Source organism: Lissotriton helveticus, chromosome 2_1 (genome assembly GCF_964261635.1).
Source record: "Lissotriton helveticus chromosome 2_1, aLisHel1.1, whole genome shotgun sequence".
NCBI lineage: Eukaryota > Metazoa > Chordata > Amphibia > Caudata > Salamandridae > Lissotriton > Lissotriton helveticus.
The window spans coordinates 1,902,930,310-1,902,955,603 of NC_136059.1; the positions used below are offsets into that span (position 1 = coordinate 1,902,930,310).

The window sequence follows — 25,294 nt, forward strand, 5'->3', positions numbered from 1 at the left end:
CCGTACTTTCAGTTTCCAGGCCGCTCTGCATTATCAGGTACGTTTTGGTGACGATGTACACAGAACGCTTGTTTGTACTGCTTGCCACAGCTGAAAACAGTTTCATATTTTGCAGCGCTTGTTGCCTGTGTGTCTGTGCAACAGAAGCGTCCGTGTCTTTACCCGTGTGCCTGTGTGTGACACACATGTTTGTTTTTCTTCTCCACTTTGAACCTTTGCTTTCAATGTCCGCATGCTTCACGTGTGATCTTCCGCCGCCGGCACCCATCCCTCACTCTTACTCTGCTTCCATGCCCCTGATTTACCTATATTACCCTAGGTATATCCCCGGATGTGCAGTGCTTCTCTTGATTCTGTGCTTCACTTGTAACTCTTCCACACGTGTACCACTGCTCCACAAGTACCCAGCTTCCCATGCCTGATGCTTTGTGTGCGCTTTTGCCTCAAGTGTAACCGTCCTCCACATGTGCCGTGCTTCCTGTGTCTGTGCTTTCCTTGTAATTCTGCTCTCATTTACCCCTTCTCCCCACAAGTACCCCATTTCCTTGACGGATGCTGTACACGGAGTTCTGCTTCAGGTGTAACCCTCCTCCACATGTGCTGTGCTTCCCGTATGTCGGTGCTTCTCTTGTTATTCTGCAATGTTTTTACCCCTACTCCACAAGTAATCTGTTTCCCGTGCCTGATGCTTTACTTGGAGTTCTGCTTCAAGTATAACCTTCCTCCACACGTGCCGTGCTTCCCGTCTGTCCCTGCTTTACTCGTTATTCTGCCCTGTGTGTACTCCGTATCCCCACTAGTACTCATTCCCCGTGACAAATGTAGGGTTCTGCCTCCGGTGTAACCCTCCTCCACATGTGCCCTCCTTCTCGTGTGTCTGTGCTTCCCGTGTGTATGTGCTCCACATGTTATTCTGCCCCGCGTGTACTCTGTATCCCCACAAGTACCCATTCCCCCTTGACGGACTTGGAGTTCTGCTTCCGGTGTAACCCTCCTCCACATGTGCCCTGCTCCCTGTGGTCCGTGTTTCCTGTGTGTCTGTGCTTCACTTGCTATTTTGCCCCATGTTTACCCCTTCTCCACAAATACCCATTCCCCTGTGACGGTGCTTTAGGTGGAGTCTCTACCTCGGGCGCAGCCCTCCACATGTGCTGTGTCTCACGTGCAAATCTGCCCCCCGTGTGTACCACTGCTCCACAGTTACCTTGTATCCCGTGCCACATGCTTCATGTGTAATGTTGCCCCAGCCCTTTGCTTCCTGTCTCTCTGTGTTGCTGACATGCAGTCGTGCTTTTGCCGTAGCACTGCCCTACGTGCACCCTTGCTTCCTTTACTCCCGTGTTTCATGCATAACACGACCCCAGGCAATCTCTCCCTTTTGTGTATCAAGGCTTTGTGCTTGGCTCCTCAGGGTAACCTAGTGTCCCAGCTCCACGCAAATCATTGCCTCCTATGTCCCCATCCCCTTCTCGATCCTCAGATTCCTGTGTACTGCTGTTTTTTAAGCAGTTTTCACATTTAAGCCATCTCGGCTTTTACCCCTGATTTTGTGTTCCCTGCTTCATGTGCATCCCGTACTTCAAATCATGTAAACATGGGTCACTGACACCCAACTTTAGATTGAACACATTGGCTTCATTAGTAGCAGACCCTGGTGGCGTAAGATGATCACTACTTAACCTAAAGTCTGTAAGGTGTTCTTTAAGGAGGTTTTTGTATAGGTGGTGGGAATCTGAGGGTCGTCATCCAACACATAAATAAAAAAGCACTGGCGTTGCCAATAGGTTTCGCATTTGGAAAGTTGGAGCTTATGGTTTTGTAAATGACATTTTATATTTATATATCGTTATTGGCATTGTCAATAACAATATATAAATATAAAATGTCATTTACAAAACCAATAGCTCCAACTTTCCAAATGCGAGACCTATTGGCAACGCCAGTGCTTGTTCTTTCAGCACTCCATGGCAGTGCACGTTTTCTAGCTTTCTCCATCAAGTGCTGCTTCCACCCCACCAAACACCCCTGTATGTTCCTTGTTACTCCCTTCTCCCAAGCTTGCTCACTTCTTTCCCCCCTCCTATCTGGGTTTTCTTTTTTGTTGTATTTCTTTGGCCTTTCCTGGACCCAGTGAAAAGCACCTCTGTTGCTTCCTCGTCGCTGCCCTCTACGCATTCCTTTGTTGGTCCCTGCACTCCTCTCAGTCCTTCAATTTAAAAATAAATAAAATTTTTTACTTTTTTTTGTATTATCTGTTCCTACCATGTGCTCGGCCACTCGGAAACGTCAATGACATTTTCTTTATTCACCAATCCAAATGATGTGCACCATCTTGGTTTGCTAAATAAACAACCAAAACATTGTGCCCGTGTATGCACTGTGATGCGTGCAGTGGCATTTGTCATCACACATGCATGCGTCTAGGAAATGACATTGATGCCAGTACTGTCTGCGTCATTGTGCCTTTAGTTTTCTGTTTCCCCCCGATGCTACGCAATATCTGCAAAAAGCATTGGCAAAGCGAATAGGTCAAAAGGGTGAGACCTATTGGCTTTTCCAATGCTTTTTCTATTGTCTATTTAGGTGTGCACGTCTGCCTGGATTGAAATGTATGAGGGACTGTTTTGCAGTCTGCAAGTGTTATGGTAGGCCATGGGAGAGAACGCTGTCCACAGCTTCTGATAAATGGATGCTACAGTAAAGAAAGCAACCTTTTTCTGTTGCATCCATATTGCAGATGCTTTTGTCTGCACATTTTCCCAGTTCACAAACAAGAGTTGGCAAGCCAATAACACACAGTGCCAATGTCAAATGTGTTGGCTTTGGCAGTGCTTGTTTTTTCCCTTGTATTATCTCATTATCTTCTTGAAATTGGTTTGACTTATTTGGGCAGTCCACAGAGGACAGAGTTACCGAAATGGCTACAGTGCACACACACTGCACAAGATATGCAAAATCCAAGGCAGTACTTTATTCCATGTACTACTTAAACAGTAATTTCCATAGCACCAGCATGTGGCCTTGCGACTACTTGAGTATTTTCTAATAAATAAACAATACTGCGGTGTTGATGGTAATGATAACAGAGAAACCTTACAGGCGCTGTTTCTCTTTTCACACATAATCTAAATAATATGAACAACACCAATAATAGAACTGTTATCATCAGTTGACTGCTACCCCCTTTTATTATCTCCTGAGCTCTGATCCCAGCCATGCATTAATCTGGGAAGCAGTCTCATGCTTCACAGGTGAACGCTGGGGATTCATTCCCTGGATAGTATCAGTCTCCTCTGTGGCAGTCAGGGGTCTTGATATTCCTATAGTCATCGTAGTCAAAATCTCAACTAAAGGCAATGAGATGCTCTGTAGTCACTTGACAATGCAATAGTTGTGTGACCTGTCTATTTCTCTCTCCAGCGTGATCCTAGTTCCATTTATGCCACCACCTTCCATGACTGACTCTCAGACGTCCTCCAGGATGTCACTCTTAGACAAACAAATTGTCTCTAATTTGAATGTTTGGCTGATGCGTGACATGCATTAAGGCATGCAGCAGGTTATGGTTGTTGCTTCTTCATGTTGTTGTCCTGCCAGGAATGTTTTCTATTTGTTGTGTTACGAGGTCAGCATTGCTACCTGTAAGCGTGCATCCGTTTTCTTAGCCTCACATATTTCTTTGCTAGATAAGGTCTTGGATCTTGCTGTTGGAATTCAGTCTCGTATCTTGCTTAACATAAATTGTAGTGGCCTCCACACTTCTGCATCTGATCAGTGTGTCAGTGCGAGTATCAGTTACATAGAATTTTATACTGACTGAGCTAAGGCCACAATAAATGCGTGTTTCAGATGTTCCTGTCAAGGAAAGGGACTCATGCCACCATTTGCATACATTGTGACACAGGTTTGTGCTAAATCATTGTACATGACATTGACCAATGCCCACTAGACTTTGCCTGTTTACTCAGCGCTAAGGTTGAAAGTTCCTGTCTTCTCCTCCTCTGTACCCACACTCTCCATGCTGTGTGTGATCGATCACCACCACCTACTTTATTGAGTACCCCGCCCAGTGGTCACCAGTATTCGACCCTGCATGTTCACTGTGAGGTTCAGACGGCACGTGGCCTGGGAATTGTTTTGTGGCTCGAGCATAGGATCACTTGTGTGATTGGCTTAGGGTGATGATCGCATCGAGTACCATTTAGAGTGCTGTATTATTAAATTGAGGAAGTTTGAAGACAAAGAAGGCCACAATAAAGCCTTTGTTGGATTGGAAAATTAGGAATTTCCAGCCTGAAAGTGCAATGTTGTCTTGTATGCACCTCCTTGTTGGGACCATCTTCTGTGCAAGTGCTGGCAAGTTCCCTGAGCCTTCTTTTTTTTTTTTTTAAAGCTTCCTTTCTTGGTTTTTGTATAACTTGTATTACAGTAAGTGTGTTGCAGTTCAATGAGAAATAAAAGCAGTTTCAAAGTTGGCTGTAGCACGTTTAACATCCTCAAAGATATTAACAATCTATACAGTTGTGCCAGCAGCAAGGTCATAACAATAAGACATATCTGCAATTTAACGCCTTAACCGCGGCGGTTTTTCCGCCGCGGTGCGGGCGTTCTATTAGGTGGGCGGGGCTCGGTCGGCCGTTGGCCGACGGCAGCACTAGGGAGCACGCAAGGGGTTAATACAGAGCATTGTTATTGGTCTCAGGCCTTGTCACGGATTAAAGCTGTAACAGTTATTTGTGTTGTGTAACTTAAACTTAAAGAACATACCAGTTTCGGTTCCAAAAGCGTTCAGTATGATTCATGGTGTTGGAGTCTATGCGTGGGTCAGTGCTGAGTACCGACACCAGTCTGTGTCTTGGTGGGGAGTGTGTGTGTGGGGGGTTTAGGTAGGTAGCATCACAATCTGCTGAGCTATTCCAGGTGATATGGTTGCGGGTTTCGTCGCTTGGGGAGTCACAGGTTACGCCGTGCATCTACTGACGGTCGGGGGAGGGGGTGAAAAAACTGGTCACTACCTCCAACCACTGTTCTACCTGGGGTTGCTAGCATAGCCCTCTGTATTCCTCCACGTAGGACGTTCCTTCAGTCCCTGCCGAGTTGTCAACTTCCGCCTTCCATCTGCTATGCAGTGGGCAATTTGGGGATTTCAAGTGACGTGCTGAATCTCTGTGGGCCACCCTCAAGGCTAGGTCCAAAAATCTATTGCCGGCCTTCCGTTCAGGATGCCTGCCATAAGGGCCCAATAGGTATATCTCTGCCTGAGCAACTGATGTCTGTTTAGGTTGTGCTCTAAGTTGTCTACGGCTGTGTTCAGAAGGGTGTCACCACTGGGCAGCTCCACACCATGTGTAGGAAGTCGACATCGGTGAGAGCACATTTAGGGCATTTCAGGCCTGTGGTGTGCAGCATAACTTTCAGTCTGTTGGGTGTATAAGTGCAGTGCAAGTAATTGAACTGTGTAAATTGATAGGAATGTTTTACAGGTGCCGCCCAGTGTTGCACAGTAGATTTGCTTACACCAATTGTATGATTTCGTTTTCACTTCCAGAATCTTCTTACCATTCTTAATTGATCTTCAAGTTCTCTAGGTCCCTCCCTTCATAAGTTTTCTCCGCTCTCTGAAACACAAGTACATAATTTTCTTATGTCCACGAAATTGGGCTCTCCTACCGATCCTTGTCCACCTCCTAATTTACAGTTAGCACCCAGTTAAATAGTTACTCAGATCACTACTCTGTGCTGCCTCTCTATTGAAAATGCCACGGTTCAGCCTGCCTGGAAGTAAGCCCTAATTGTTTGTTTCCTGAAAAGGCACAACATCTGCAGGACGAGATGTCTTTGGCCGAGTTTCGATGAGGAACAGCAAACAGGATGACAGGGCTGGTGCCAAGTCAGTTGCTCTTCTTCAGTCTTCTGCTTCTTTCTCAGCTCTTTAGTGTCCTTCTTCGTAGTTTGACAGGTTCTGGGGACCAGGTTGACCCAGTTTTCCTACTTCAGCTCGGGCTAGATGGTTCGGGTGCAGTGGGGCTTTCCATCATCAGGGTTTCACAGTCCTGGCGCCTCATAGCTGCGTCTTTGGTACCTGCAGGATAAAGGGGAGCAGTTCCACTGCTCCACAGGAGTTCTTGATTCCTGGGTGAAGGGCTGGCAGGTCTCCCAAGATTTGAAGACTCAGCAGCTGCAGGACAAGTTGTCTTTTGGTGCAATTTAACAAAGTCAGCTGGCAGGCTGGCAGGGTTGGTGCCAAGTCAGTTGCTGGGTCTTCTATTCTTGCTCTTTGCGACGCTTCATGTCCATCCTTTTTTTTTGGGTCAGCAGGATATGATATTCTGTTGCCAGGGCCTCCCCTAAATGCTTAATTTAGGGGCGTTAGGGGAGTGTAGGGTAGTAGCCAATGGGCCACCTACCCTTCGGGTCACTACGCACCGGTATGACCACTTCCTTTGGGAAGTGGGCATAACCCTGTCTCAGAGTTTCTAAGTTTACCATCACCAAAATGGCTAATTCTGAAAAGTAGCCTCCGCTTTAGGTAGCCCACCTAGGGGTGGTACTGGCCTGAGGGCGTACATGTCTATCAGACAAGCTAATTTTTACGTCTGTCCGGGTGCCACAGGGCTCTGGACAAAGGGGGCCTTCACCCTCTTCTGTGAGAGAAGCCAGATTCACATACCAAAGGCAGTGGGCTCTTTGAAGCCCCCCTGCCCTGGAATGCTAAACTGCAGGTCATCCTGTGGGTGGGTTGTCAGCACCCTCTGTACGAGCAGGCTTGATTTCTCACCTCCTGAGACCGGAGGCCCTTACCCTTATGGTCAGAAACTTGTCTCTGGTGGCAGGCAGGGGAAACCCCCCAGAGGCTGGTAGGTTTTCAGGGGGCATCTCTAAGGTGCCCTCTGTGTGCATGTATCAATAAATCCAACACTGGCATCCGTGAAGGTTTATTAATACAAGGTGCTTGATACCAAACATCCCCATTTTCAATGAACTTTATAAATAAAAATAAATAAGCCATCATGTAGCTGGTGAACTCGTTTTCACCAGTGTCCAGCACATGAACCTAAATTGGCTCCCTTTTTCACTTGTTCTGGCAGCAATAGAGCTGACCAGCACAGGAGCAAATCGGCTCATGCAGATGTGTGCTCGAATGTAGCAGAGTGCACCCTGCCATAGGGCAGTAAAGCCTGCAATAGGGGTTACTTACCTATACTGCATGCAGTGTTTGTGGACATGGTGCACAGGGATATTTGCCATGTCAGGTTTTCATTTTTGTCTGCACCAAAGCACACAGCCTGCAGTGGCATCTGTATGTGTTTGGTGAGGGTTGCTGTAGGGTGGCACAATTTGTGCTGCAACCCTTAAGGACCCTCTTTAGCCTCCCTGCCCTAGGTACCAGGGATACCACATTAAATATTTTTATTGGTATTTTACTTTTTTAACATGGCTGACATCACGGATCCATACAAAAAGATTTAGATGTGGGTATCAGAAATGCAAATCCCATGTGTAGAATAGCTTTAACCGTCACAGCAGTATAGAAGCAGCACATAAATGCTATTCCCTAGTACTGACATTTATATCATACTTGAACATATGCACGAGTACCTCTGTATGCTATTGCCCACAGCTGAGCTACATCGTAGATTACCAATTAATGTCATTGCTATCTACTGCTTACTCATAACACATCTTATCTAAGCAGTCCTAACAGGAGCTTGCATGTGTGCACCAGGTTCATCCAGTGCTTAGCCGGTTGGGTCCTATCGTCAAATCACTGTTTAATAGGAGAAAGGGCGTAAATAATGATAGAACGCATATATCAATCACTAGTGAGTATCAATAAAGCACATTTCCCAAAATATTCTAAACATAACTGAAACTTAAAACATCTAAACAACATCTGCCATCTACTAAATACAATCAGTATTAACCATGCATGATTGTATGCAAAGATGTATTATCAGAACACCCCCACATATCCGCACACCTAATGGATAGTTGTCACATTGCACATAACAGGGCAGAGCAGCCGCCAACGAGGAGGACCCTTGTGTCCGAGGACGGAGGGGGTGTGAGGAGCCATCCATTACAGATCAGGAGGAGCGACATTAATCTACTCTGCGAACTCTGAGGCGTGTCAACTCTCCTTAGCTGAGTAGTGGGGGGGCTGGTGAGCTTATCACTGATTGGCTAACAGGGTGGCATCAATTACTGTCAGATTGCCAGTCTGCAAGGCGATTAGCAGTGTGTTCCAGTCTTGTGCAATGGGGAACTTACGAAGCCCAGCTATCTCCTCTCTGTGCAATGCTGTAATTTCAGCCTGAGCCCATACTATGAAGAACGCCTCCAACTAAGTTTCTCCGGGGGGACTGCATTTTTCCATTTCTTAGTTATGAGACGTTTTGCAGTGATGAGACCCAGGTCCCGAAACTTTCGAGGTAACTTTATTCTTTTTTGATCTGGCGTACAGGCCTAGAAGGCATACTTCCCATGACAATGGCAACCAGGGATACCGCATACTGGGGACATACAGGGAGTACCAAAGGTATTGCCAGTTGGAGTACACTCTCACAGTTTCGGGATCGAGATCTGGCACTGGGGATTTGGTTAGCAGGAACCCAGTGCACTTCCATTAGAAATCACATCAAATACTTGGCAAAAAAGGTGGGGGTGACCATATCAAAAAGGGGACTTTCCTACAAAAGCTAAATTAGCTGTAAAGCTGGTCCCTATGGTTTTCCAAACATTTGCTGCAATAAAGGCAGCAAAAGCTTGCAGTCCGTTGACACCGTGGCAAAGTTCAAAGAAGTGTACTATAAAATGGTTACCACATTATCTGTATTGACTAATGTTATGAATCTAAGGAGAAAAAACTTTTGAAAGAAATCATCATAACTTTTTTTCGGTGTAATTGCCATCAAAGTGCGAATAACACTGCTTTTACAAATAAATGAAAACATCAATACATAAATTGAGTTACAAAACCATAAAACCTTCACTATACATATATATAACTTTAGTAAATTAATTTATCTAACGAGGAAAAGAATAACAATACATATGTGTGATTGTATAATTCTATGTCATCTAAACAAGTATAAAAAAAGACAAAGCGATAGCCTGCACGAATGCAGGGACAATTAAGCGTTGACACCTAGAGCTACTGCTGCATTAACATTTTATGTCTGAATCTCCAAACGTCATTAAAAACCATGAGACTAAAAGAAATCATGAAACTCCACTTGTTAATTAAATTAATGTCAACTGCGACGGTTGGTATTTTTTGTCAGTTGTATATTTCGGTATGTAAACATTTTAAATGTGTATGATCTATCCTATATATAACAAACATAAAACATTTAAAGAAAAGTTTTTTTTTTACTCCACTTCATTGACAGTTTTTTTACTACAACACCATATTACACAATTCAAGTCATTTATGTCATACAATGAAAATTGTTTCGCTTATTATTATTGCTTATTATCATGAACCTATCTTCGTTACAACAACGTTCTCACTTGCTGTGTCATTTCTATACTCTCTAGGACAAATTTGCATCGAATTTTAGCAACACAGTGCAGCAATAAAAATTGCTGCGTAGTATTGTGTGAAAGGGAGAGAGTAGAACCGCGCCAAATCTACTAAGAACAAGCATTGGCATAGCCAATAGGTCTCGCTTTTGGGACCTTATAAGTATTTAGTTCTACAGCACAATATCCTTGGTGCAACAACTTCAACTGTTGCATGGGTAAACCACTTATAAGGGCTCAAAGGCGAGAACTAAATGCTTGTTTCCCCTGGCCCTGCCTTACACTTGCTTCCAAATGAGGCTTCCGGTGGGTTGATTTAGGAAAATGGAACACAAACTTGACTTTGCAGTCTTCAAATGTGAATGAAATCCGGTGATTGTTTAGATGAAAAGTAAGCAAAGCATGGATCTGTAAATGTATGGACTGGGCCATGTGATGTGATGTGAACAGGTGCTGCAGATACCTGCATTTGGTGATATAGAAATCATACTTCCCACTCTATGGGGATTGCTACTGTTGCTAGACAAACTGCAAAAATTATGGTCACTTAGAGAAGGAAAGTAAAAGAGAGACAGGTATGGAGAATTCTGAACAGAAGAAAAGATGGGATAAAAGGAGATATTTGGGTGTGGTAACAGCATAGTGAAGGGGATATCTGAGAAGAGCAAGAGGAGTGGTGAAAGGAGCATTTCAAGAAGTAGGGACAGAGCATGGAGAGACAGGCACCCAACCCTCCAAGTGTACTTTGAAAGAAGTGCTCTGTGGCCTAGCAGCCTGCATACGACTTGAGCACAATGCGGGTTTCGACCACAGGTTAAGAGCCACACTGAGTTAAGTTACAGCGCTGGAAAGTATAACTCATCACATTCAGGGGAACAATACTCCCACTTTCAGTGCATGTGTGCCAGAAATACTGACTAATGGGGCAAGAAGGCCCGATATATGAATGTAGGTCTCCGTCTAGAGGCAGGTAACCTAAACCAAGAGTACCGAGACGGAGAGAGCGAGAGGGGAACAGGCAGTTCCAGGGACACAGGGGCAGAAGACACAGAAATTCACTGAAGGTAGGGACGTGAGACAGTTAAAATAAATCGTACCAGGGGCAGTAGACAAGAGAAGTGGATCGGTCAATAGATAACACAGTGCTGGGGAAACTGGGGCAAAAGATGTGGGTGCTGACTGGAGGAGAGGGCAGGTGATACAGAGACATTACTAACAGACCGTGCCAGGGGGACAGAGACAGGAACAGGCTGGGTGGGGGCAGGAGATAAGTATAACAGGCAGTGCCAGGGGAACAAGAACCGGAAACCTGAGGGACGAACTGGAAGAGGAGACATGAAGTGGGTAAAACCGACAGTGCAAAGTGTACCAGGGCAAGAGACATGGGAGCTGAGTGGAGAAGGGACATGGGATAAAGAAAAGAAAACAAGCACTGAGCACTCTGTGGTGGGGGAGGGGCAGAGGGGTGCCGCGAGGAAAGCCAGATGGTAGAGTGAAGCCAAAAGAAGTGAGGAGCACAGTGGGGGCCAAGAAATGCACGAAAGTTAATTACCCACATGGCGGCTGCGCGCGTACACGCGCACCTGCAACCAAGTTTGAGGCCAGCAAAAGTCTCTGGTAGTAATCTGAAAACCCCCTCACTAAAAGTCGAGCAATCAGCGCATGCGCTGCTCTAGGCTCTACCTAAAAAGCACTGTTTATTCCTCTCCTTCTGCTGGCACAATGTTGGCTGCTTGTAGCTGCTTGCGAAAATGCGCACACCCGTGTACCATAGCGTCGGGATGTGTGATGTCAAGCATAGTTTTTGTATTTAACTGGTGTCCTTAAAATATAAAATACTATTCTTTGACATGTTTAACCCTTTTATAACTTTGTGTGTGTGCTGTATAGTATAGCATGCATGTAACTGTAGAATAGGTTTGAGAAAAGAAAACTTTTCTCTAACAATATGCCTGTCTCAAGGAGGTGTATAATTTTGGTACAAAACCAATGTTAGTAGATAGGGATTTTCGTCAAAAACCCTTGGATGGTTGCATGGGAATAGCCATGTACTACCCACTGTATGACCCATTGATGCAAAGTAGTGCTACATATTACAATGCGCTACTTTGTGTTTCTATGAAGCTACTTTCCAGCGCAAAACATGGATGGAGGATATGTGCATATAGTATGACTCGGCCACCCAAGCATCACATGAATGGAAAGCAGCAAAGAAAAAGATGACTCTCTTCCAATTGATTTGCACCAAAAACTGCACAGCTTTTCTAAGCAGTGCAACGGACTATCATCGTGGCACAATTATTTCTAAAGTTGACATTCTTTTGGGAGGGAATAGAGGCAGGATTCCAGGTATATTGGACTTTGAGGATTGCTTGAGTGCAGCAGGGTGCCTACAATGGACTTTTGGGAGTAATTAGCCCACTGAGCTATCCCAAAAGAATAGAAAGATGAAAAACAGTTACATTATGATAATTGTACTTAACGCAAAAATGCTGCAATAAATGGAATTGTGTGCCTCCAAATGTCAATTTTTATGCTGCAATTTCTTTAAATCGATGCCGCAATATCCCGGGGGCTCTTTAGCCCTCATCAGGAATGTTTCAGTATTTGACTGTGGCTTGAAGAGCCCAGACCGGTTTTGCTGTGTTGCAGTTTTTTCATCCTCGAATTCTGCAGACCAGAAAGGGGTTTGCACAGTAATGTCCCATGTTTCCTGTTTGCAGAGAGGAAACACAAATTTTGCCAGGTTTTCCCAGACAGAATTTCTGCAGGGACATATAGCACTTGATAGTATGAAATTATTGCACCACTCAGAGTTGAAAATATGTAGGCCTTAGCCCGAGGGTCTTCGCTTGGCATTGACAGGAACAATGAGTAGTAATATGGAGGCTGCACATTTTTCTCATAAGTGGAGGTTGTTAACGCACCCCTCTAAAAGGGAAACCACGAGTGGGCACTGCTTAATAAAAAAGCAATTCTTAAATAGGAGAAGATATAAGAGCTTGGAGTGGTATTGAGAATATGAAAATATACTGTTGTTGGCCAGTGTAGATTCAGGCAGTTACTAATTGGTTCCTATCAAGTAGCATGGTAGTGATTTATGAATAGATGCATGTTGATTTTTTTCCTGAATTGCAAAAAGATCAGAGAAGTTATAATGTAACAGGGATGTTGCTCTTGTATTTAGGTATGTAGGTAGATATAAGGTGCTTTCTAGTCTTGCCTTTGTGCATTACTTCATTTCTGTCTGGCGATGAGTTCATGGCTCCTCTGGTGGTGCTTCCCATCTGAGTTGGTTAGTTTCTCGGCCCGGTATGCATTGGCATGGCTTTGGGTGGCCTTATAGGCTATGCAGCTGGTCTTTTAGATAATGCAGTCTTGGAGTGGGAGCCAATGTAGTTCTTGGGTTGATGTGGTCAAACTTGTTTACAGCGTCGATGAGACGAACCACAACTTGTAGCATGCCTCTCCGGGGTACCAGTGTGATGTTGTGGAGGTACTAGAGCAATACTTGCACTATCATTGTCAAGTCAAATGTGGATTCCATAGTTTAATTCAGGGGTCTCCAAACCGGTCCTGGAGGGCCGGATCCATGCCAGATTTTTTGGATATCCCCATTGAGATACATGTAGTTATTTTAAAAATCTGGCATGGATCCGGCCCTCCAGGACCGGTTTGGAGACCCCTGGTTTAATTCTTTTAGGAGTCAGCTGGTACCATGCAGTCTTGTTCTTTTTGTTGCTATGTTTTATGTATGTTGTACGTGAATCCAAAGGATTTTGCATTAGTTGTAGATGGATGGAAAACCATCAAAGTTCACGTCAGATAGCCGTTATTTTTTAAAATGTCCTTTTGCCATTTATATCTGCCTTTTCCAACGGATTTCTACTTGCATTTTTTCAAAGACAAATTGGCAGGACAAGTATGCAAGCATTGTGATGTGAACTGTTAGGTCGCTAAAACCTCACCATTTAGGATTCGTTACTCGTAGGGACTGGAGCAGCGGTGATCATGGCTAACTTGTGTCCTCTTTCTTCTCTAGATTCCATAAAGCAATGGAAAGCAGAAGGCAGAATAGCAGTGTGGCTCCACATTCCCATACAGCAGAGCAGGTTGATTGCCAGTGCTGCATCAGAAGGCTTCACTTTCCACCATGCAGAAGCGACCTGTGCCACCATGACACTGTGGCTGGGGGACGGGCACAGCAGACTGCCAGGATATGCGACCCATCAAGTCGGAGTTGCAGGTTTGTTCTTAGTACTACTCAGCGATTAATGTTTTTTGGGACCTGGTCCCAAACATCTGTTGCATGGGATCACAACTTTCATGATTCGAGTGTTTCGGAACTGTTTTTCATGAAGGATTGAATCAAATTCGACATAGATTTAAATGGTTCAGCAATTCATAATTGTGTAAGTTAAATAGTTACTAGGCAGCTTATTCTTGTCTAACCCCAGGTCACCAGCATGTTCATCTACCACATTAACTGAAAGGTGTGGTGGATATTCCAGTTGTAAGTTTTCTCAGGACTGTCTGGCAGTGGTCCAGGAGCGGTGGGATTCTTGCCACGTTTCCAGGATATCCCAATCATATAGATTTATATACAACAAATGTAATGGATCATGTACACATAGTCGATGGTTAGCCTGAAAATCTGCTGTGGGTCCAGTGTTCCTGAAGCAGCATTGGACATCTATGGTTTAAATAATTAAAAGATATTCACAAGTAACGTACATTTATAGTGATTTTTGATCCTTGTCAAATGTCTGTATTTGAGTTCCATGACTAACCTGTGCACCAAGTGAGTCTACGACATATGAGGAGAGATCACTATCAGTTGTGCAACCATGTTTTTCAAATCTGTTAAGTGAATTTGAGTCTTGTGGTTTAAAAATCATAAACTCAGATGGTGTTTGTGGAGGTAATGAAACGATGAAACAAGCCCCGCCACCTATGGATACTCCTATTGTTCATCCCGCTTTCCTTGTATAGCCCTATTAGGAACAATCTCGCCGTGTCATATTCCACACTGAATTTTCTAGCTGGGCTCTGATATTACGACCTGCAGGTTATTGGCAATTCATTGCTTTAGGTGCATTACGCTATGAGCTATTCCCAAGGTAGTGATCCCAGACTGCTGAACCTTCCAATGCCGGCATCAATTACCAATCCTGACCACAACAGAACACTAGCCAAGAGTGACAAAATTCCCAGGAATGCTACAGTGGGATCATTCATGACTGAAACAGGACACTGCACCAGTGACTAACCGAAGGTCCTGGTAGGCAACAGCAGAATCCTCTCCTTGCTTAATATAATCAAGGCAAAATGTACAACAGCGATGCACAAATTGAATAGGAGCTATCGCATTGGGAACTTGAACTATTGCACCACAGAGCCACATTACAATCCTTTTGTGGATGGCTGTAATTAGTGCAAGTCAGACAACTGTAGAGACCAACCTGCAAAGGAATCCTCACTACTGGAGGTTACAGAAAGACTTCCCAACCACCTTCACCCTGGTGAACTCCCCGTCTTGCTTGAATCTGTTAACATTGCATAGTTCAGTGGTGAGTTTCTTGTCATTTAGTAGGAGCGATTTCTCAAATCTCACCATGGTTGGCATACCTGAGGCCCGATGAAGTTGTGGAAAACCCAGCGACGGATCTTACAGTGCTGAAATCTTTTGCTGCTGATTCAACATCAGTTTGAATAAATGTAAAGCATTTAATTCCATAGGCGTCAAAGAGGTCCCCCACCCTTATCCATCCCATCTTCCTCCGTGCGTTAAATCTAGTTTGATACGTATATGGGGAAAAGACTGTAGGGCCTTAAGTGGAAGTGAAAGCGAGGGTACCGACAACTTATCCCAAATGCCTACTCTAGTCTTGGTCACTTGGGAGGAGCCAGTCCCCCACAGCCCAAAATTCTGTAACCACAGGACCTTCTACATGTGCACCTCTGCTATCATCTGGTCTACAAAGCACCATTGGTTTTCAGACTTTACCCTTCTCATTCTACCATGTGCCACATGATGATATCTCAATGAGCAGGGTAGACCAAGCCCTCCTCTTTTAGCTGTTAGATTCAAAAGCTGTTTTGCAATCATTTGCTTCTCCCCTGCCCAAGTAACATTAGGTGTGATCTATTGTAGTTCTTTGCGATGCGAGGCTAAGGGAAGAGGGAGGCAGTGGAGTCATGAATCCTCCGCTTTAGCAGCTTAAATGGGGGGGAAACACTAAACGTCTCGCTGTCTGCATAGCTGCAGGCAAAAAATATCTGTGGATAGCAGGACATAACTGAGAGGTCGGGGTCAAGTGCTGTTATGTAACCCAAGATCAGTAAAGAAGAAATAAGTTATGTAAATGAGGAAAAAACAGAAGAAGGAACAGCAAATAGTGGGAGAGACAAAGACAAGTAAGAAAAAAATAATATCAGAAATGAAAAAATTGTGGTAGAATCTATAAAGGAGAAAGTGGAGAAGGGAGAAAAAATTGGAAGGAAGACAATATGAAAAGACGGAACGAAAGGTAACATGGAATTGTGGGTGAAAGAAAAAAGGAAGGATAGGTGCAAGGACTGATAGTTGAGAGGATGAAAAGTGAAAGAATGAATGGCTAAAAGAGTAAACGTATGGATAGATTTATGTGTGAAAAAAATGGTCGAAGGATGGCTGGACAGATGGATGAAATCATGGAAAGGGGAAAAGAGGGATTGTTGTGAGAGCTGATGGATGGATGTTGCCATATTTATTGCTGCCATTCTGCAGAGCCAGTACAACTCTTGAAGTTTCTGACTAATGGATTTTATTAATGGAGTATAATTACTATGGGCTATCTGTTCTAAGGCGAAGGGGATATGAAACCATAAATATTGGATTGATGCGACAGTCTCCTGAAACAGAAAGCATGCTGCAGTGTCTTTACTTGCTCATCCTGCAGCTGGACATTCAGTATCTGGAATTTCATCATATTGACTTTGAACAGTGGCGGCTCCTACGCAATGACGGAGGAGCGTCGCCTCACTTCCTGGCTCAGAGCCAGCAAATGAAAAAGGAAACAATGTCATCGTTTTATTTTTCATTTGTCGGCTCTGAGCCAGCTTGCGCAGGGAGGGGCGGGGCATGGGGAGAAGGTGTGCTATGTGCACCCCCTAAGTGCGCATATGTGTTTGGCCGGCCTTCTCAGACCAATCCCTGCACTGCTCTCCAATGAGAGCAGCGTGGGGATTGCAGGGAGTCCGTGACGCGGCTCCAGTGCTTGCTGGGACAAGGAAGGACGACGCGGGAGGCAGGTGGCTGCCCCAGGTTAGTGGTTTATTTAAAATAAATGTATTATTAAACACCCCCGGCCTGCTCGTAGCGCTCAAGCGCTTCAATTAAGTGTGGATTAGATGCCCTCGGGTCTTGGATAACCGGGACATCGTCAGTGTACATGGTCATTTTAAACTCCTCTCTCTGCACAAATTCCAATGATGTTGTTCGATCTCATTCTTCCTGTCAGAGAGTCCATCACTAAGGCAAATACATAAGGGTGGAGCGGGGTCAGACCCGGTTGTAGAGGGGTGGCCCGGTGGGCAAGTCCCTCCCAAATGAGCCCTCTGGCCCACCCAAGGCCCATCTATAAATAGAAGGGTGCCCATTTGTTTTATCTTTAATGTTTCATGTGTGCCTTAGGCCCATGGTTTTTACGCCATTCCCTTGCATAACTAGAACGTGCTGTTGACTTGTAAAACTTTGTGTCTGAGTGAAAGGTCGGTCACAGTGGGAATGCAGCCCTGGCTGTTATCTTCAGGCCTGTGCCTCAGGGGAACAACATGCCTTCTTGTTTTGCTTTGGGGACAGTGAACAGCGTCTGCTTTGACCCTTGCAGGCTACAGTCAGGTCTTTAAGTGTGGTGGCCCTGCCATTGCTCAGACCCAGCAGTAATTCATATAAAGAAAATATAGGGACATATTTTCAAGTCCTTCACTTCAGCAAAACATTGATCGATTTCTTAACAATGACTGTAAACACCTTTCTAATGTCCGTAATGTGATAAGTATTTACATTTCACATTCCCTTTCATCTTGCCTTGCCTATGCATGTTTGTTTTGTTCCAGATGTGTTACAGGTTTTTTGTTCATGCAGCGTATGAGTGTTTTACAGCTCATTCTGTGAACTGAGTAATCTCTACCTGTCTGGGTGAGATCAGGGTGTGTGTATGGCTCTTCATGATGGGACACAATTGAGAGCTCTGGAGTTGAGGCTGGATGCAGTGCTAGTTTCTCACACTACATGTCAGTGGTCATAAGTGCTTTGATTTCCTGCCTATGAAATCATTGTCTCTGCAGAGTGCCCAGAACAGTGGTCATATATGTGCCAATTGGTAATTGCCATTTTATGTGAAAGTGGGTATACAGGGCTGTGAAATATTGACAGAGCCAAAAGAAAAAATAAATCCTGCATTTACAGGTGAGGAGAGAGAGAAGGAGAGAGGGCATGGTGATTGGAAGGAAACACAAGGAAGTGCATGCATAAGGACAGCTTGAAAAGGTAGAAATGAAGAGAAATCTGGTGTGTGAAATAGAAGGATTATTTCAAAAATATATGGGGAGAAAAAGGGTGTACGTATCTACCAGAGTGAGATATATTGCCTAGGAAGATGGCGTTAAGGGGAGGAAGGGAGTGACTGAGACACTCCAAAGACTACTACCCTTTCCATAGACTTTAGTAATGGTTAATTTGCAGTCCCTTATTTCGAGAATGTATTTTTTTTTTAGTAAACTCTTTTTAATGTTTTGTGCTTAGCAAACAACGTGGCAGATACATTGTTAATTTCAAATATCCGAGTCATACAATGGTTAATTTGAGAGAGAAGGCAGTGAGCAATGTACAGAATGACAACCTCCCACCCTGACCCTTACAAAACCCAATATGACCGCAAGGGACACCAAACTTTCTCCCATTTCCCGGGGCACCCTATAGACTGATAAAAAGTCTGCTCTGCTTGCTGGCACCAATCTAGGTTTGTTTTCCTTTCTGATACTTTGGTGGGTTGGGCTGCTCCCCAGTGTTTCGCGATATTGCGCTTAGCGACCACAGCGGCAAGTGTCAAGCATAGTCTTGTGTATATAGGCCATTCTTCCTCGCCTGAAATCATTAATAGGAACCATTTAGGCTCCAGCGGGACCCCTGCGCCCATCACCATGGCCATAGTTTCCCCCATTTCTGCCCAGTACCTTTGTCTCCTTGGGCATTCCCACAGTAAATGGAGGAAGGTCCCCTCCTGCCCGCAAACTCTTTGGCATAGCCCACTCTCTGCTCGGCCCAGTCTATGTAGTAATGGCCTGGGGTAGTAAACTCAGCGTAGGACCTTTAATTGGCCTTATTTTCAGAAATGAAACATTTTCAATTTTAATTGTTTGCAACATTATCTGTGTTACTTTTTTTATCTGATACTGCTAACAAGCATTGGCAACATAAATAGGTTTGCCTTGTTTTAGGCATAAGTCCATTGTTGTGAGATGTCTGGCGGCCTTAATGAAGTGCACACAACTAAGCTGGCTTTTACCACAATATGTAGTAATTATTGTACCCTGACCTAAATGTGCCTCCATGAACTTGCGTCTTCTACTGCTCTTAGGTGGACTCCATAAAGTGGTCTGCTGTAGCCGTATTATAGAAGTGCCCCGGGGGCGCAACGGGCGTTTGCGCCCTCTTTGCGCACCCCCAGGGCAGTTTGGTGTTACAGAAGGGGTCGCAGATACTTGTGCCTCCCCTTCTATAATACCGAAAATGCTGGTGCTTCCTCAAGAAGGCATTCTCTCATTTGCATGGGGCCATATTGCAGACGTGTGCGCAGAGGCAAAGAAGCTCTCAGGAGGTGCACTGACAGAGTGCCACCTAAAAGGTGGTGCACTGTCAGTGCGCCCACTGATTGCAGCCCTCTGATGGGGGAAAGGGGGTCCATGGCCCCCCCCAGACATCCCCTTGCAGGTGGGTGCACTCACTCACTGCACCTACTTGCAAGGGGATCCTTAATCCCCTTCAAAAGTGCAGGCGGATTGCCGCCTGCACTGGGAAAACACAGTGCTGGTTTAAAGCAGCTGCTCCGTTTTTCACATGAATGCACTGCCCTGAGGGCAGCACAAGTTCACAGCTTCCCTGGGGCAGCGCATTCACCCCAATACTGCGCATTTTCCTTGATTGCACCAGGCTCACGTTTTAAAAGTTGCGCCCGGCGCAATGAAGGAACAGTCGCTGTATGTATAATATGGCCCCTGGTATTGTAAAAGCACATCCACTGGTCGGGCTCCTTTTGCTCTTGGATGGACTCAATAAAGTGATGCACTTGGTGGCCTAAGAGTACTACCAGAGGTTAGGCTCCTGTCGCAACTGGGTAGACTCCATGAAATGGCTTACTAGTGGCCTGACAGTGCCTGCAGCGGTTAGATTGTTTTGTGTCAAGACTGACTCCAGCCATATCCCCTTCAGGGGCCACCTTTTCTTGTCCTGCCAAGTAAACCTTGGATCTCGCCTCCATAAAGAATAATCAGTGTCAAAGCCACTGCTGTACAGATCACCAACAAAGACAAGGGCTCTCCTAAAAAGCAATGCAGATGAACTCCAATGACACTCACACTCACCTTTTGTATACCGCTTTATATGTGGGTGTGTTTTAATACTGCTTTGACAAATTTGACCCACACTCTCCGGGCACTCACCCATGACATGAAAACTCCACACTATAGATGGCACTGCAACCAACACCCATCTACATGTAAGATAGCGTCTGACCTAGTAGCCCACTTGGGGAGCGCCCTGAGGCCTCAACAACAGGTGTAGAATGCAATATAGAAATGCTACAATACCAATTGTTGAATAATGGTTATGAGTCATTACAGATGGTGTCTCTGAGAGGCTGATAGGGCTGTGTCAGACTCCATCACATGTTAGTGAATACATCATATATGTGGTTGCTGGGCATGTGGCGGAATCAGTCCCAGGTTGTTTCCACCTTTATACAGGTTTCAGGTTTCATACGTCTTTATTTCGATTTTTACATCATAAAAGACAATTATACAAAAGGAGATAAAAAATACATAAAACGAATTAAAAACACGATACATGCATAAAACATTCCATCATAAAAGGAATTAAACAGTGTAATAAAGACCCAGTGTATGAAATACCCGGCTTAAATTATGAATCAAGTAACTGCAAGTGTCTGGCTCTTATAATCCACGCCCACCCCCAGTACTTGGCCACACCTATTACCACCATCTCTGAGGTGTTGGTGCGTAACGCCCACAAAGCCTCAATACTCCCTTTGATTTTCATTTGACAACAGATAGGCCTAATCCATTTAATTCTTGGGGCATGATAAGCTGGACATGCGAATAGGAAATGACCCACACTCTCCTTATGATCAGCACACCAGGGGCAGAGATCGTTAGAATGAGCAGACCAGTTTTTGGTAAAGGACCTTACTGGTAGGGACCCAACTCGAAACTGATTATATAGTTTTTTATCTAGAGTTTTTGTAATAATGTCCCAATAGTTCTCCAGAAGAGGGTCCAATTTATGGGCCAACAATCTACCTGACAAGCTGATAGCATCAGATTGCACAATAGATGGAGGTTTAACAGATGCCCAGTAAAGTGCTTTAAAAGCTTGCTTCGGCGGGAAAGTAGTGGACCCCGGCGAAACCCACAGTTGGTTTAGGCCCATGTCCTCCAAAATTAGTTTCACCTCACGTAGCCAGGGAATATTACTAGAACCCAATGCTGATCTCACATCCGCCAGTTCGCTGGCAAATAGGCGTAGATCCGGTGATGTCCAGATCCGTCTCCACAATTCCACTAGCCGATATTGCGCCATCTTGTTGATCGGTTTGCAGCCCATATCCAGCAAAAGTGGTTTAATTGGTGAGGATTGGGGAAGGCCTACCAAATTCCGCATGAATTTGTTTTGTACTTTTAACAAAGGCGATAGGTCCTTGTAACCCCATAGATCAGCCCAGTACAAAATGGCAGAACTAATTTTGGCTTCGTAAATCCTAAGTGCTGGTGAAACCCGTTTGGTCAGCGACATTTTTTGCTCCCGAATTAAGCAGCCCGTAAGGCGTGCAAATTTTAATTGGAGCACATCAATCTGGGGTTTCCAGCGGAGGCGATAATCTGTGGTCACTCCAAGATATGTCATAGCCTCCACTTGTTCGAGACTGACACCATTCATTGTAACAAAACTTTTGACTGGCCGATTTTTGGTTAAAACCATAAATTTGGTCTTGCTCACATTTATTTGCAGATCATTTAATTTACAGAACACCTCAAACCTATTTAGTGCAGTTTGCAGCCCTTTACGTGTCTTTGAGAGGAGCAAGGTGTCATCTGCAAAGATGAGCATTGGAAACTTAGACCCACCTAGGGATGGTGCATCAGTGGGGGTATCAGCAAAGAACTTCACCACCTGGTCAATAAACAATAGGAAGAGGGTGGGTGCCAGGACACACCCCTGACGGACACCTCGTGTTACGGGGAAGCTGTCCGTCACCTGCCCTTGGCCTCCCCACCTTACCCTGGCAAAATTGCCCTCATGTAGTCTAACCACAAGGTCTAGGAGGTCTAGCGGTAATCCCAAATTTCTCAGGACCGCCCACAGTTTGGCCCTTGGCACAAGATCAAAGGCCGACCTCAGATCTACGAAGGCGGCGAAGATGTGTCCACCGCCTATCAGCACCACCTTCCAGTATATCAGAGTAAATCTGAATACCTGGTCGATGGTGCTGGTGCCTGATCTGAAGCCCGCCTGTAATGGGGAGAGAATGCTTTCCGTCTCCATCCACCCCTGGACTCTAGCAAGGACCATCCTGGCAATTTTTTTTGTAGGGAATCGATTAAACTGATGGGACGGTAATTCCCCGGTACCGAACGGTCCCCTTTTTTAAATATGGGAAGAATTTCTGCCCCTTTCCAGGACTCTGGGATCCTTGCCCCCTTAACGATAGCATTAGCAATCAGAGTTATATAGGGAACCCAAAGTTGGAGATTTGTTTTAAATAGGTCAGCCGGAATAGAATGCATCCTTGGGGCTTTCCCCGATTGGACCAGACTGAGAGCAGACTCGGTATCAAGAGTCGTAAAAACCAGCGAGTGACTATGGGCATGGTACAAAGATATCTGTGTCCTTAGCCCATTCAGAGGTTCTAAGTTAGGATCCTTAAACTGACGGGAAAAAAAGTCCACCCAATCTTCCGCAGACACATGGTTTACTGGGATTTGAGAATCGGGGTTCCTACCCCATTTCACAATTTCCCAGAATGTTGCCTGATTTGTGGACAAGCAGGCCTCAAAAAGGTCGGACCAATGGCACTTGTCCCACTCTCTCTTCGCCTCCCACTGGACCTTTTTATACAGTTGGCGTGCTGTTTTAATATCACTGGAGACCCTAGATTTAATAGCTTTGATTAGGTTACTATGTGCAGCCCTACAGTTCTTATTATACAATTTTTTCCGATGACCCATTGCCATCTCTTTCCCTTGTTTTAACGGTTGAGTCAGGAGAGCCTTAAGTTTGATGAAACACTGTTCATGAAGTTCACTAATCTGAGGAGCAGCATCCACAGTGGACGATAAATTCAACATGGCACTCAATATCGTCGAAGCTTCCTTCGATATGCCATCTAACAAAGTAACATCCTTCACGGCCCTACACCATTTGACCCTTCTTCTGGCATTAGTCAGGATGGCCTCGGCCGTTATACACGAAGCTAGTAGGGGCCTAACGGGGTTGCCTGGGAGCTGCATACTTAAGGACAGGGGGTTGTGGTCACTTTCTGGGCGAACCACAACTTCCATGTCAACCAGAAGGGGCCAATATTCCATTTTAATCAGGATATAATCTATTCTACTTTTGATAACCCCATTGTCAAAGGTGGGATGGCCAGCCTTGTCGGAAATCGAACGACCATTGGCCGCTCTCAGACCCCACTCCAAGCACAGCCCTGACCAATGGAGAGCGGCCTCAGTGCCCTTCTTGATATTATTCAATGACAATGACGGAATATTCCACACTGCATCTTCCTCGGACCCCAGGTCCTCACCCTCGCTAAACAAGGGTTCGAAGGTCCAGTTTAGGTCCCCTGCTATGAGAAGTAGTTTGTCTCTCCCAATCAGATTAAGGTAGGAGTCCAGTTCATCTACAATAACCGGACAACGCCCACCAGGGCGACCTCGGGCATAGATATTAATAACAACTATGTCCTGGTGATCTTTCTTGCATAACTTGATTCCCAGAAGGTCCGGATTATCCACTACAATTTCTGTTAGATTGTAGCCAATTGACTGCCTAACCCAGATCACTAGGCCCCCTGAAGCTCTGCCCTTGGGACCCTGAATCGCTGGTTTGTAAAAGTTTAAGAACCCTACCCAATATATTGGAACCGGAGCCCAGCTCTCTTGAAAAATTAGAATGTCAAAAGTATCAATAAAATCTGTCCAATCCCCTGAACCTAAACGCCCCTTTAGTCCTGCAATATTCCATGACGCCATTTTAAACGGCACAACCTGACTGGCGGGAGCAACGCGATCCAGAACGCACTGCTCCAAACTTAGACTCCTATTAATGCTGAAATGACAATCAATCAGCCGGCTGGTTATCATCTTTGTAACTCACAAGGGCTGTCCTCATCCCCTTCACTAGGTTTTCTCCCTCCTTACTCATTGTCACATTACATACTCCATCCCCCCCCACTATCATGATTGTTAGATTCACACCCTCTATCAGGTGCAAGATGGAGTCAATCGATGCCCTCCAGGCCAGAAAGAGGTTCAAAACGGTTAAACAAGCGAGGGTAAAAGGGGGAAAGTGGGAACCCAACAGCTTGGGATCTCCCGGCTGGTCTATTCGGCATCAAAGAATTGGCCAAGAGCACACCATGTCTCTTGGGGTAAAAATAGCCAAGACCCAGGGACTGCACATCACCCACCCTCCCAAACCTTGCTTCCCTACGTACGAAGTTCACCACCCAAGGATCCCTGAAGTTTATAATAATACAATCCCCTTCTAAATCCTTTGCACAATGTCCCACCCAGTCAACTCTTCTCACACTCCATATGTCAGTAGCGGAGGATGGTGGAAGGGGACGGTTTTTATGTAACCAAAAAACAACTTTATTTTTAAGATCCCCATAAGCTTCAATTTGGCCCTCCCTAAGGGGTGAGACACCTGTTAGGACGATCGTATAAGGGGTAGCTTCTATAGGTAGGTCAGTGCAAGGGGGTCCCCGTTTATTAGCCTTCAGAGGGGGAAGGATAGGGTTAGTAGAAGCACTCCCCATTGCTCTGGAGCTTATTTTGAAATGCGTAGATGGTATGGAGTCACCCCTCACATGGTCCTGAGGCCGAGTAGTAGGCATAGAGGTACTTGGCTGGGGCAGGGGATTAGGTTTAGAGCTGGCCTTCTTAGGTTTCGAAACCTGTATACTTGAGGCCGGTGCAGGAGTAATAGCGTTATGAGGAGACCTACCCCCTTGGCCCATGCAAGCAAAATTATTTGGGGCTGGCCGAATAGTGGTTGGCTTGCCAGATGCTAAAAGGGGCTGCCTACTGGTAACAACTGCTCCCTGAGATGTAGACTTAGTGGAGCTGATATAATTAAACAATGCCACTGGAGCTTTAGCTAACTTTTTTAACAAACCAGTGTTGATATTAACAAGATTCTCAAGAGCATCCAATTTTGAATTCATAAGTCTAGTTCTTTCAAGTAGGGGCAGCATAAGTGTTTTAA

At 45.1% G+C, this 25,294-nt stretch overlaps 1 protein-coding gene across 1 annotated transcript in view; it reads left to right on the forward strand.

Moving 5' to 3' along the window:
• Positions 1-25,294, forward strand: part of NUDT6 (nudix hydrolase 6) — a 96,879-nt gene that overhangs the window by 15,314 nt on the left and 56,271 nt on the right. The window contains exon 2 of the mRNA XM_078676816.1: positions 13,568-13,771. Coding sequence (XP_078532942.1) covers positions 13,568-13,771 — 204 coding nt within the window. The remainder of the gene's footprint in view (positions 1-13,567; positions 13,772-25,294) is intronic.